Raw genomic sequence first — 14,724 nt, forward strand, 5'->3', positions numbered from 1 at the left:
TTTTGTTCCTTTCCAAATTAACCTTCATTTTGGTTGGTTGCAAGGCAGAGATTCCTATGAGGTCTTGGAGATGCTTCACCTCTTCATACTTTAGAGAGTTGTTTGAACTCTCTAAAGTATGACTGAGTTCCAAGTAAAGCAGTTGATTTGGGAATCTGGTACATGAATGCGATACTCTACCCAGTGGCACTGGTTTCACTTGATGTGGTAGCTAAATACATCGTTATTGATATCGACTCCCTGAAGGTAGAGGACAGAGAATTCTGAGAATGTGCTGAAGTTTGGAGGACGTAACTTGTGATGGACCCAGCTTCAACTTTTCAGTCTATTAATAAATAACGTGAATAAAAGACTAGAGAGCAATGTATCAATTTACTGATGACACAAGGTTGGGTGACACAGTAAGTGCTGTGGACGTAAGCAGAAACTTTCACTTGATGAGATGCCTGGGTTGTACACAGCTCACCCGTATGATCCTGAAGAGGTCAGTGGACAGATTTTATTGTAATCCTGGTGCTCGTTGCACCTGGATAATGCTGGAGTTCAGGGGGTAATGCCCAACATGTAGACCTTGATTTTGAATCAGCAAACCATTACACAGAACTGTTATTGAATTTCCAGCACAAAAACAGGCCTTTCGATTGATTGATTGATATTTGTCATGTACCGAAGTACAATGAAAAGAATTTTTCTGTGGCCAACGGAACGTACACAGTACGTACATAGTAGGCAAAAGAATAATCAACAGAGAACATTAACAAATGGTACATCAACAAATAGTGATTGGTTACAATGCAGAACAAGGGCCAGACAAGTAATACAGGAGCAAGAGCAGCATAGGGAGTCATGAATAATGTTCTTACAGGGAACAGATCAGTCCGAGGGAGAGTCATTGAGGAGTCTAGTAGCTGTGGGAAAGAAGCTGTTCCTATGTCTGGATGTGCGGGTCTTCAGACTTCTGTATCGTCTGCCTGATTGAAGGGTCTGGAAGAGGGCAAAGCCTGGGTGTGAGGGGTCTCTGACAATGCTATCTGCTTCCTGAGGCAGCGGGAGGTGTATACAGAATCAATGTGAGGGTGGCAAGCTTGTGCGATGCGTTGGGCTGAGTTCACCACACTCTGCAGTTTCTTGTGATCGTGGGCTGAGCAGTTGTCATACCAGGCTGTGATGCAACCGGATAGGATGCTCTCTATGGCACATCTGTAGAAGTTTGTGAGAGTCGATGCAGACATGCTGAATTTCTTTAGCTTTGTGGGAAGTAGAGACGTTGTTGGGCTTTCCTGACTGTTGCATCACTTGAGTGAGCCAGGACAAACTGTTGGTGATGGTGAGCCCCAGGAACTTAAAGCTATCGACCATCTCCACTTCGGAGCCATTGATGCAGACGGTGGGAGGGGGAGTCGTGCTACGCTTTCTGAAGTCGATGATCAGTTCCTTGGTCTTTCAAACATTTAGAGAGAGGTTGTTTCCGGTACATCATGCAACCAAGTGATCAATCTCCCGTTTGCTTTGTGCTGGTGTTTCTGTTGCATACAAGACTTCTTCCGCCTTCATTAAATCTTAACAGAATATCCCCGCTGTTCATTTCTCTCATTTACTTATCTCGATTCACCTTAAAAGTATCTGTTATCCACCACAACTAATCCTTTTCTGGGTCATGAAATTGTTCCTGAATTTCTCACTGGATTTATATATATTTTATATTTAGTTTCTGCCTCCTTCACAAGTTGTAACATCTTCTTTGCTTCTGATATTTCAAACTCTTGCATAATTTAAACCTTTCTCTCAGCTGGAAAGAGCTTCAGTCTGTCTTTCCTGATGGTCTCAGGGAGCACATTAATTTCAAATCCACCCCAGCTTAAACCTCAGGCTGCAAAAACATTTTTTTAAAAATGTTTTTTATTGGGTTTTCTACATGACACAAATACAGGTCAAAACATAGCAAATCAAAACACAAAAGATCTAGAGAATATGTAACCAGACAAGGGTTCCCTCCTCTTCTATTTCCCCTCTCTTTTTACAGAACATCAAACTAGGGTGGAGGGGGCACCTGGATGGTGCCCCTCATGCTATTTACATTGTTCAGTGCATTTGCCCCGGCGTCGGCCCTTGCCCGTTTCCCTTTGCCGTTTTTCCTTAGTTTGTCTCGCTGCGATGTGGTAGTTGCCGCCATTGTCCTCCCTGTGCTCTCCCCGCTACCCATTTTGTTCTCTTTTCTCTTCCCCCTCTGGCTTCCCATTTTTTGTTCCTCCCCCTTTACCCCCTTCTTCGCTGCTGCCCCCTTTCTTTCCTGCTGGGTTTGGCTACCTCAAATTGCTCCCCCAACCCTGGGTCCTCCCTCACTTTTCCTCTCTTCTATCTTGTCCTGGCTATTTATCCCTGGCTTCTGGCTACTTATTTATTTATGTGGTGGCCACAAACAGGGCCCGGAACAGTGGGGTGAATGGCTCCCACATTCTGTGGAAGCCCTCTTCCGACCCACGGATGGTGAATTTGATTTTCTCCATTTGGAGAGATTCCGAGAGGTCGGACAGCCAGTCTGCAGCTTTGGGTGGTGCTGCTGACCGCCGAGCAGGATTCTACGGCGGGCGATCAGGGAGGCAAAGGCAAGGGCGTCCGCCCTCCTCCCCAGGAATAGATCTGGCTGGTCAGAAACCCCAAAGACTGCCACTTTCGGGAATGGCTCCACCCTCACCACTTTGGATATTGCCTCAAAGAAGGCTGTTCAGTGCCCAGCTAGTATGGGGCAAGACCAGAACATGTGGGCGTGGATGGTCGGGCCTCCTTAGCACCGTTCACATCTATCCTTCACCTCCAGGGAGAACCTACTCATTTGAGTTCTTGTTAAGTGGGCTCTATGTACCACTTTAAGCTGCGTTAGGTTAAGCCTCGCGCATGTGGAGGTAGAGATAACCCTGTGCAGTGCTTTGCTCCAGAATCCTCACCGTAATTCAAACCCCATTTCCTCCTATTCACGTCCAGTTCGGTGTCGGCCCTCTCTATCAGTCGTTCGTACATTGCACTACAGTTCGCTCTGCCGAGAATGTCCTCTCGTAGTGTCTGTCATGGTGGTCGCGGGCATGTCTTTGTCTCATTCCGTAGGAAGTGCAAAAACATTTTTAACAATGCATTTGTAGGTTGCATGTTCCTGGCAACACCAACTTTTATTGTCTGTCTCCTAATTGCCCCTTGAGAAAGTAATGATAGCATTTAGACCACAACCTCAAGACTAGAATCAGTGCAGAGGTTATCCTCCAGGGTTCTGGGCTCAGTTACAGAGCAAACAGAGGGACCAAGATGTCGATTCACTTAAAAACAAGGTTGGCAACAGGAGGGAGGTGAGCCTCACTCAGCTTGAGCTGGAAACTGGGAAACGGCCAATGGAATTTCAACCTGGAGCCCGGCCGGTTAAAGGGGACGGACAGGGAATCAGAGAAAAATGTTCACAGAACGAGAGCTTATAAATTGAAATGATCACACTATCACTCTCAGTCTAGGTCTAATACCCTGCAGAGACGTCAGCTGATTTTTTCCATCTTTACTGAACTGGTTACTTCCCAGCCTGAAAGAGATGAAAAATTAATGAACAGATTGAACAACAGTGTAAATAACAGACTCGAGTTAACGGGACAAATCTTCTGGTCTCTGGATTATCAGTGTTTGGGGAAGGATCAGAACTCTTGACTATTCAACAGCAGCCAGAACACAAATTTTCTGATCTCTGGACTGCAGGAGACCAGTCATACGATTGAAGATTCTCATTGGGATACCCTGGCTATCCCGACGCACAGACCACTGTGGGAATTCCTGAGTTTTAAAACCTTCATTGGGAAACTTTCCTACTGCCCGGGACCCTGCGTGAATGTCTCTGACTCTGAGTTAGAATCGGAGATTTGGGACAGATCCACAGGACTTCCCTGGATAGTTACTCAGAAAATATTAGACGATATCAGACAATGTAAAACCTGGTCTAATACCGAAGCAACTTCGTGCCCGGACACCACCCACTGACCACCATACCACACAGCCCACTGTCCGACTTGTGCCCCTAATCCATACCAAATACCCCTCAACCCGATTAAGACCTCACAACTCATCTCTTCCCCCCCCCCCCCCATTACTCCCTTGATCAATTAAAAAATTTTTTTTTAGAGTACCCAATTATTTTTTCCAATTAAGCCCCTTAATTTAGCATGGTCAATCCACCTAGCCTGCACATCTTTAGGTTGTGGGGGTGAAATCCACGCAGACACGCCCTTGATCAATTCTAATGAAACTCCCCAACTTGACTACACTGCATCACACTAGCCTCTCCTTCCTGACTCTACTCTTCTTCGATCAAGCTCCTCGGGGTCATTGCACTGAAGATCCCGGAAGATTTATGCAGTAATTTCAGGTTAGGATAATCTTCGCGCACAGTGGCAATCCGCTTAGCATTGCCGCTCCTTGGACTATTAAGGCCAATTTATATTTTAAAATCCCACTTATATTTTAATTGATACACTAAAAATTAACACAAACACCCACATGATCATCTTCATTTTCCAGCACGTCTGTATGAGATCACGGAGGACAGGGATACATTGGTCTGTGAAGGAGTTTGCCCGCAGGTTCAAATGCACCAAGGATTGCTTTGTACGGAGAGCAGAGGCGAGATCCTTGGCACCACAATCTGAGAGATCATTTTCGTACAGCCTGAGGATCAGACAGAGAGAAAAATGATAGTCATCAGATTAAATCTCCAGTGTTTGAAACATTAATAACAATAATAATGTACCATATGAAACATTCAAAAGGCACAAGTACCATTCCTATTGAAGGAAACCACTGTTAATACTGTAAATCAGAGGGTGGGGGGTGAATGTAATACAACATGAATCCCAGGTCCCGGTTGAGGCCGCACTCATGTGTGTGGAACTTGGCTATAAGTTTCTGCTCTGCAATTCTGCGTTGTCGCGTGTCCTGAAGAACGCTTGGAGAACGCTTACCCGGAGATCAGAGGCTGAATGCCCTTGACTGCTGAAGTGTTCCCTGACTGGAAGGGAACATTCCTGCTTGGTGATTGTCGCACGATGTCCGTTCATTCGTTGTCGCAGCGTCTGCATTGTCTCGCCAGTGTACCATGCTTCTGGACATCCTTTTCTGCAGCTTACGAGATTGACAACATTGTCAGAGTCGCATGAGTATTTGCCGCATACCTGGTGGGTGGTGTTCCCACATGTAATGGTGATATCCATGTCGATGATCTGGCACGTCTTGCAGAGATTGCCATGGCAGGGTTGTGTGGTGTCATGATCACTGTTCTGAAGGCTGGGTAGTTTGCTGCAAACAATGGTTTGTTTGAGGTTGCGCGGTTGTTTGAAGGTAAGTAGTGGGGATGACCTTGGCAAGATGGTCATCTTCATCGATGACGTGTTGAAGGCTGCGAAGAAGATGTCGTAGTTTCTCCGCTCTGGGAAAGTACTGGACGACGTGTTTGTCTTCTGAGGAGGTCGGTGTGGTTTTCTGCTGTGACGCGTTGGAACTGTCGATCGATGGGTTGGGCGCCATATCCCGTTCGTACGAGAGCATCTTTCAGCATCTGTAGGTGTCTGTTACGCTCCTCCTAGTCTGAGCAGATCCTGTGTATACGGAGACCTTGTCCATAGGGGATGGCTTCTTTAATGTGTTTAGGGTGGAAGCTGGAGAAGTGGAGCATCGTGAGGTTATCTGTGGGCATGCGGTAAAGCCAAGTGCTGAGGTGACCGTCCTTGATGGAGGTGAGTGTGGCACAATAGGCCTTTCCCATTGCGCATTTCACACTGGCTGCCATTAGTTGGACAGCCAATGTGACATCAGCTTCTGGACCCTATAAGTGCATACCCGACCATTGAGAAGTTCAGCTCATAATAGCATACTGTCTTGTACTTACTCCAGTTTCCATATTTTACACTCCGGGTTCCTCAGTGCCTCAGACAGAAGTTTCACTCCTGAATCTCCCAGTTTATTCCAACCCAAGTCCAGGTCTTTCAGTGTCCAATTTGCACTGAGAGCAGAGGTGAGATCTTGAGCACAAGAATCTGTGAGAGTGTTATCAGACAGACTGGAGATCAGAGAGAGAAAAATAATAAAAATCAGAGAAAATCTGCAATATTTTGAAGAATACTATTAATAACAATATAGATGTTTTGTGTGAAACATGCAAGAAAAAATCTCTGAGCATTAAAGCAAAATACAAATGATGATGTAAATTTGAAAAATAAATAAATATTCTTGAAATGCTCAATCGGTCAGGCAACATCTGTTGAAGAAGAAACAGATTGATGAGCTTTCGTCAGAATGGGAGAAAACCGTGAGTTGATAGGCTTGAAGTGAAGGGAAATGGTGATGGGCAAGTGGCAAGGGAAGAGTAAAATGAAAGTACAAGTGTAATTAAAGTGATATTAGTGATGGTAAAAGACAAAACATAGCCCTTCACACGTTAAACTGGTGTCAATTCTGTGTATGCATGGAGGGTTGATGGTTAAGAAATTGAGTTTGTGGCAGGCAAAGATAATGGCTGTAAGTGCAGCACACAAAGTTAAGCTGAAAGCCTTATATGTAAATAAAAGTGAAATTATAAGGAATATCATCCTCACACAGGCACTGGCAGTGTCCAGGCAGCAGTATTGGCTGTCAGAGGCATTTCAGCATCTCTGGTCAGTCAGAGTTGATGCCCATTATGCCATGCTTGATGCATCCCTGTGATGCCGTGATAGATGGTCAGGCTGACACCAACATAGGCAACTGTGTGTCTTTAGGTGAGTAACAATGGAAATATATATCCCTGAATCTTTCACAAGTTGGGCTTCTAAACCCTCGACGAGCCCCAAAGCCGGCATGAAATACGCTTTCAGTCATGATCGGTTCTGGAATGCAGTTTCACACTGACTGGCCAATTAACTGGTAGCCAACATGAACCGCTGCCAGGGAGGACAGAGAGAAAAGGGATGATGTGGGGTGGGCTTGCTTGAGGGGACTGCTACTGAGCTGTCTCGAGCAACTGCAGAAGTGTAAAAATTAAATCCAAATGAAAAAAAACAGCAAACTGCGTTTGGGCTGCACAAATCTCAGTCCCCAGACCCCTTCTTTAATTTTATTTCAGCCCTGCCTGATATTTCATCCCACTCTGGAACGTGATTGTAGCTAAAACGTAAAGGGCTGTCTGTCCAATCGGCCTGCCCGCCACCAGTAAAAGTAGATGAGTCACACAAAGTATCTCTCAATTGGCTCCTTGATGGGCTTAATTTTCAGTGGGCACGCTTCCGACCATCACGCTCACCCACCTGTGGTGATCGTAGATTGACAAGATACAAAACAACTGAGCAAACACCAGAGGGAGAGCTATAAATACACCGGGACAGGATGTACAATTTTCTTTAACGATGTACAGAAAATATGTAAAGAGAAAAAGGGGGATGTGGTGATCACAAGTTAACTAGATGCAATACAACTGAGCAAACACTAGAGGGGGCACGGGAGAGCCATATAAATAGACGGGGACAGGAAGTGAGGACACACTTCACAGAGGGCAGAAGTTGGAGCACACACACAAGCCAGCTAGGAGCACTGAAGGTAGCCATAGGTAACAGCTCTGAAGAGAGAACGAACTCACAATAAAGCATCTTCTCCACATTTGAGACTACGAGCTTTATTAAGACACGAGTAACAACACACCACCGACTGAAATACCGCACAAATGAGCGATCACGGCGGGAGGCACACCTGGGGATGGATTCTCTGCTCCCCGACGCCGAAATTGCGTTTGGCAACGGGGCGGAGAATCCGTTTTGCCGCCGAAGTCGGAAGCGGCACAGGTTTTAAATTCTCCGTGCCCCCGAAAATCGGTGTACTCGTGGAGTACGCCGCGTCGAGCATCCACCGCCTCAGGCCATTGCCTGAGGCCCGCCTCGCGATGCTCCATCCCTGGCCGGCCGAATTCCCGACGGCGTGGGACTCTTATGGTCCAGCCATTCGTGAACCTCGCCAGGCGGCTGCGGACTCAGTCCGGGGCTGCCACAGTCAGGGAGGGCTGATCGACGGGCAGGAAGTACTTCATTCAGGGGCTGGGGGCAATGTGTGCGGGTGGTCCGGGTCCACGGGCTGAGTCCGCCATGGAGCACGCGTGCCACTGCAGGCCGCCGCCATGCATATGCGCGTCCTCTGACCCGGAAGTGCAAGGGGCTGTATCGGAAGCGAGAGCTGCGGGCTCTATGGCAGCTCCATGCTAGCCCCCAGCGAAACGGGGAATCTGTAGCCGTTTGACGCCAGTTTCCTGGCGTAAAGTACCCCAGTTTTCCCGATGGCCTGGGGACTTAGTCTCCAAATTGGAGAATCCAGCCCCTCATGTCTTCTTGTACAATTTCACACACATTTGGGTCAGGCATGTATCGCTTAAGCAAAATAAAATCCTGGCCTATGAGTTGAGTAGAAGAGAGGACACAATATCAGGGAATGAACGATGAAGGGTGGCAGCACCCAGACCGTGTATCCTCCTGCCCACAGAAGATGAAGGGTTGAAGCTGGGAGTGCTGGAAGCACGGCGAGCAATCAATGATGGTCGATGGGTTGTGGACCTGAGAGTGTGGGCGGTCTAATGGATAGACACAGGAGAGTTTCTGGCAACCTTCGAACATAGTGCTCCTGTGTCGGTCACTGGTCACATGTTTGAAGGACATGTTGGAAAGTGCATTTTCTTCTAATTACTCTTCACCTCTCACAATTCAAGGGCTGTGTGATGGAGAGACAGCCATCAACCTGTGAGCAGGTGAAAGGGGCCTCAGAGGGTTCACCATCACATTAATCTCCCACATCCCCGGCACAAAATTCTGTGGGAATGACATCCCATTGCCTTGGGATCAGTGAGAGAAATAACAGGAGTCAGTGAAACTGGCGGTGTTGGTCCATAACATTGATTACCCAGGCCTCGTCCCTGCTGGATGCCCCAAAGATCCAAAGACCCTAATCCTGCCCACCACATCACCTGAGGTCTGCTCAAAGGATTGCATGACAAATATTCTGGAAGTTCAAACTTTAGTTGGGCAATTGCTCTGCAACGGGAACCATCTGATACTCCGATTTAAACTTCAAATTTCAGATAATTCTGACTGTCTTACAGTAACAGTTACCCTTAAAAGGTTAGAATAATTAAAACCATTTCTACCTCCTGGGTAAGAATAGTATAGATCTTCCTGGCCCCTGATATCCACATCTCATGGTGTCAATACTTCCAGCAAAAATGCATCCCAGTGGCGAAAAAAGACTCTTTAAGGAGGAAGAACCTCTCGTGGATAATCAAGGAAGTGAAGGAGGGTATTAAGTTGAAAGGGAAACATTTAAGGCAGCAGGGTAGCATGGTGGTTAGCATAAATGCTTCACAGCTCCAGGGTCCCAGGTTCGATTCCCGGCTGGGTCACTGTCTGTGTGGAGTCTGCACGTCCTCCCCCTGTGTGCGTGGGTTTCCTCCGGGTGCTCCGGTTTCCTCCCACAGTCCAAAGATGTGCGGGTTAGGTGGATTGGCCATGCTAAATTGCCCGTAGTGTGCTAATAAAAGTAAGGTTAAGGGGGGGGTTGTTGGGTTACGGGTATAGGGTGGATACGTGGGTTTGAGTGGGGTGACCATGGCTCGGCACAACATTGAGGTCCGAAGGGCCTGTTCTGTGCTGTACTGTTCTATGTTCTATATAAAATGGCAAAGGTTAGTGGTACTGGAAGAGTGGGATAGATTCAGAATGCAGCAACGGAGGATGAAAAGATAATTAGGAAGGAGAAAATAAACTACGAGGGGAAGCGTGAGGGAGACATAAAAAGAGACAATAGAAGCTTCCTTTAAGCACATTAAAAGGAAGAGAGAAGTCAAAGTGAGTACTGGCCCCTTGGAGAAGGAAACTGGGGAAGTGGCAGAGGAGTTCAATAGATATTTTGCATTGGTCTTTGCTTAGAGGATACTGCAAGCATCCGAGAAACAGTGCAAAAGAACAGGGGGGGATTAATACAGTCAGCATCACCAGATAATTAGTTTTAGGCAGACTAATGAGGTTAAAGATTGACAAGGCACCTGGACTGATGGTTTGCACCCTGGGATCTCAAAGGGGGTACAGAGATCCTGGATGCATTGGTAGTAATTTTCCAAACATCCTTGGATTCTGGAACTGTGTTAGAAGACCGGAAAGCTGCCAATATGGGGTTGATTTAGCACAATGGACTAAACAGCTAGCTTGTAATGCAGAACAAGGCCAGCAGGGTGGGTTCAATTCCCATACCGGGCCACCCCGAACAGGCGCCGGAATATGGCGACTAGGGGCTTTTCACAGTAACTTCACTGAAGCCTACTCGTGACAATAAACGATTATTATTATTATTATATTATGTGGTACCCTTGTTCAAAAAGGGAAGAATGCAAAATGTAGGAAACTACAGGCCAGTTAGTCCAAATTCAGTTATTGGAAAAATATTCAAATCAATAACAGGAGACAATAGCAGTGCATTTGGAAAGTAATAATCTGATCAAGCCGAGTCAGCATGGTTTCATGAAGGGGAAATCATATCTGTCAAATTCACTAGAGTTCTTTGAGGAGGTTTCATAAGTTTTTTAGATTTCGGAGCAGAGTTAGGCCATTTGGCCCATTGACTGCTCCACCATTCTATCATGCTGATATGTTCATCATTTTTTACCCACAATGCTACAGCCCAAAAGCTGGATTGCAAAATCAGCAAAAGCATTTCCTCTCTAGAACGCATGACCTAGGATCAGGAGGAGGCAATTTAGCCTCCGGAGCCTAAGCACCTTCAATGTGATCATGGCTGATCCCATCCTGGCCTCAACTCCCCCGTTCTGCCCGTTCTCCATAACCTTTCAACCCATCACCAATTAAACATCTATCTAACTCCTCCTTAATTTTACTCACTATCCCAGCATCCACCGCATGCTGGATAGAGAATTCCACAGATTCACAACCCTTTTGGGGGGTCAAATCTGTTTTGAATTTGGTACCTCTTATTATAAGATGATGACCTCTCTTTTTAGAATGCCCCACAAGAGGAAGCATCTCTGGCATGTCTACGTTATCCATATCTTTTAGCATCTTGTACACCTCGATCTGATCTCCCCTCATTCTTCTAAACTCGAGAGAGTAGATGCCTAAACTTGTTCAATCTCTCCTTTTGTGGAGCACATTGGGTGGGTGAATTGGGGTAGGTTCTGAAGAGGGAGCGGTATCGTGAGTGTTTCTCTTTGTTTGTGGGTGGTTGGAAGGGTTGGTGGGGGTGTTGAGTGGAAGGGTGAGGGGAAGGCAGGGACTCTGGGTGGGGACCATCATGCTAGACGAGTGGGCTAGTTAACGCAAGTGAATTGGTGGCGGGGTGGGTGTTGTCAGGAAAAAGGCATGGGAGGGGGGGATTGTGTTCTTTCTTTGTTTGGTTGTAAGGTGAGGAGGGAGGGTTGCTGACATGAATGTGGTTGGTGTGCCGCAGTTCAGAAGGGAGGGATGGCAGCAGACATATAAAGGTGGGCCTTGAGGGACCTGTGACGCGGGCTGGGGATAGATTAAAAAGTGATATGGGTGATCAGCAGGGGAGGTGGGCGTGGAGTCCCCTCATCAGGCTGGTCACGTGGAATGTGCGAGGGTTGAATGAGCTGGAAAAACAGTTGCTTCGCGCCTCTGAGGGGCTTGAAGGCGGATGTTGTGCAGGAGATGCACCTGAAGTTGGGGGATCAGACGAGGTGGAGGAAGGGATGGGTGGGGCAGGTGTTCCACTCGGGGTGAGACATGAAGACAAAGGGGGTGGCGGTGCTGCTTAATAAGTGAGTGGCTTTGAGTTGAGGAGCATTGCAGCCGATCTGGGGGGTAGATTTGTGATGGTCTGTGGGAAGCAGAAGGAGATACCGGAGATCCTGGTGAATGTTTATGCCCCGAATTGGGACGTGGATGAGGTGGGTGTTAGGGAGGATACCAGACCTGGACACGCATTGGCTGTTTATTGGGGGTGATTTCAACATGGTCTTAGGTCCGAGTTTTGACCGGTCGAGTCCTAAGTCATCAAGGGTGTCGGTGGTGGCGAGAGAGTTGAGGGTGTTCATTGGGGGGGGGGGGGGGGGGGGGGGGGGGCGGACCCGTGGAGGTTTGGGAGGCCGAGGGCGAAGGAGTTCTCATACTTCTCCCATGTGCACTGGGTATTTTCCCGGATCGACTTTTTTGTTATGCCGGGGGTGGCTGATTCGGGGCATTCGGCGATTGTGGTTTCCAACCACAGGCCACGTTGGGTGGATTTACAGGTAGTGAGGGGGGTTGGGGGGGGGGGGGGGGGGGGGGGGAGTCCAGGGCCACAGTGGCGGTTAGATATGGGGCTGTTGGTAGATGAGGGTGTGTGTGAGCGGGTGAGGGCTCCATTCAGGGGTATGTGGAGATGAACGATATGGGGGGAGATCACAGCCGCCACATTGTGAGAGGCACTTAAGGCTGTAGTTAGAGGTGAATTCATTTGGATCCTGGTGCATAGAGAGAGGGTGAAAGGAGAGGAGAGGGCGAAGCTGGTAGAGGAGATTCTGAGGGTAGATCGCAGGTACTCGGTGGCACTGGAGGAGGGGCTGTTAAAGTAGATGCAGAGGCTCCAGATAGAGTTTGGGTTAGTGTCCACAGGGAAGGTGGTGGGGCAGTTGTGGAAGGCCAGAGGGACAGTGAATGAAAAGGCGAGCAAGATGCTGGCCCATCAGCTGAGGAAGTAGGCAGCGGAGAGGGATATTGGGAGGGTGAGAGACGAGAAGGGTTGATTGATGATGGACTTGCATTTCAGGGTTAATCTGATCCTGACTACAACTCCATGCAAGTTCTAGCCCTATTACTGACACTGCTAATAATGTACAGTGTTTATTTATTATACTAATAACAGCAGATGAAACACGTTGGTCGATATTTAATCATTATAAACAGTCTGACACTAACCACAGTCTCTGTATTTTACAGGCTGGATGAAACACGTTGGTCGATATTTAATCATTATAAACAGTCTGACACTAACCACAGTCTCTGTATTTTACAGGCTGGATCCCTCAGAGCCACAGATAGTAGTTTCACTCCTGAATCTCCCAGGTTATTGCGACTCAGCTCCAGAGCTGTCAGTGACCGGTTTGCACGGACAGCGGCGGCAAGATCGTCAGCACAAGAAGCTGTGAGAGCGTTTTCATTCAGACTGGTGATCGAAGAAAGAAAAATAACAGAAATCAGAGTAAATCAGACTGTTTTTCAGAATAACATTATTAACAATAATGATGTACAGTGTCGAATCAAGAAAGACAACTTCCATTTATACAGAAGTAAAAATACTACTGCTGGTGTAAATCTGAAACATAAATAGGATATGCTGGAAATAGTCAGGTCAGGCATTATCAGAAGAGGGAAACAGTTAATGTTTCAGCTCGATGAGCTTTCATTGGAACAGGGGAACGGCAAATTGAATTGTTTTAAGTGACAAGGAGATGGGGATGGGCTTTGGCAAGGAATGAACAAAATGGAAGTACGGCAGTGATTAAATGACAAAAGGGATGATGGTTTAGGACAAAATCAGAGGATCCCCATGCCCTTACCCTGCATCACGAGGGACGGGCATGGGATGGTCAGTGGGCTGGGGATTTACCAATAGTTGGACTGGAAACTGGTGATGTGGTAGTGTGAACAGGGTTAGCTAATTTAAACATAGCCCATAAAGCACGGTTGGCATTCCTCTCCATTGGAGAGACAGAGACAATTAGTTAAATACAGCATTCGAGATACAACTTAGGAAATGTGAGGCCACAGGAGTCACGACTCCATGAACTACCATAGCTGGTATGTGGAGCACACCCTTGACATGAGCGTCATTCTACATCACACTCTAGCCACTTAGCCAACTAAGTTATCCAACTCCAGTTATGAACACAATATTGCCAGAGCTAGCGAATTAATGTTTGACAGATAAGGGGAAGGCATCCACTCAGGCAGCGCAAGCAGAATCAGAGAATTGTCACAGAGCAGGGTGAGGTTATTTAGCCCATGGTGTCTGCACTGACTCTGCGAATGAGCAACTCACTGGGTGCCATTCAACTGCCTTTTCCCCATTACCCTGCATATTCTTTTTCAGATGAGAGTCCATTTCCCTTTGGAATGCTTCAATTAAACGTGTCTCCGCCACACACTCGGGCAGTGCATTCCAGACCTGGACCACTTGTTGCAAGGGAAGTCGCGGTTCAGGCGATGCTGGCGTCATAATTGACGGCATCCAGCAGCATTTTCAAAGGTAGCACTTCTGGGGGATGGGGCAAGAAAAGGAGCCCTGGTCAGTGAACAAAGGGCTGAAATAGCAGGAGGGAGATTAAAGGTTACTCCCCAAAAATTCACTGATGCGCTCGGGTTTGGAGGACATCTTGTTCCCTACGATTGCGAGAAGATCAGCCTGTTAATGTGGATGGAGATTGTTGAGGAAGTGGGCATCCTTCTCCATTCTGTATCTACTATGCAGACAGAGGACGGGGTAGCAGAAGAGGAGGCATTGCATTATTAGTTATGAAGGCAGTTACCGTGGCAAGGAGAGATGATACCTTGGAGGGGGCATCAAATGAACCTTTGTGGGTGGAGCTTAGGAATAAAAAAAGGGACAGCCACATTGCTAGGCGTTTATTATAGACCCCCAGATAGTCAGCGGGATATTGAGGGGCAAATAAGTGTGCAATTT

The 14,724-nt window shown here is 47.2% G+C and overlaps 1 protein-coding gene across 2 annotated transcripts in view; it reads right to left on the reverse strand.

Moving 5' to 3' along the window:
* Nucleotides 1-2,721: 2,721 nt before the first annotated feature.
* Nucleotides 2,722-14,724, reverse strand: part of LOC119967861 (NACHT, LRR and PYD domains-containing protein 3-like) — an 84,275-nt gene continuing 72,272 nt past the window's right edge. For both annotated transcript variants that reach the window (XM_038800909.1, XM_038800908.1), the window contains exons 9-12: nucleotides 13,036-13,206; nucleotides 5,912-6,082; nucleotides 4,528-4,695; nucleotides 2,722-3,562 (exon numbers count right to left, since the gene is read on the reverse strand). In XM_038800909.1, coding sequence (XP_038656837.1) covers nucleotides 3,475-3,562; nucleotides 4,528-4,695; nucleotides 5,912-6,082; nucleotides 13,036-13,206 — 598 coding nt within the window. In that variant the 3' untranslated portion in view covers nucleotides 2,722-3,474. The remainder of the gene's footprint in view (nucleotides 3,563-4,527; nucleotides 4,696-5,911; nucleotides 6,083-13,035; nucleotides 13,207-14,724) is intronic.

The sequence above is a fragment of the Scyliorhinus canicula genome, chromosome 6 (genome assembly GCF_902713615.1).
Source record: "Scyliorhinus canicula chromosome 6, sScyCan1.1, whole genome shotgun sequence".
Classification (NCBI taxonomy): domain Eukaryota; kingdom Metazoa; phylum Chordata; class Chondrichthyes; order Carcharhiniformes; family Scyliorhinidae; genus Scyliorhinus; species Scyliorhinus canicula.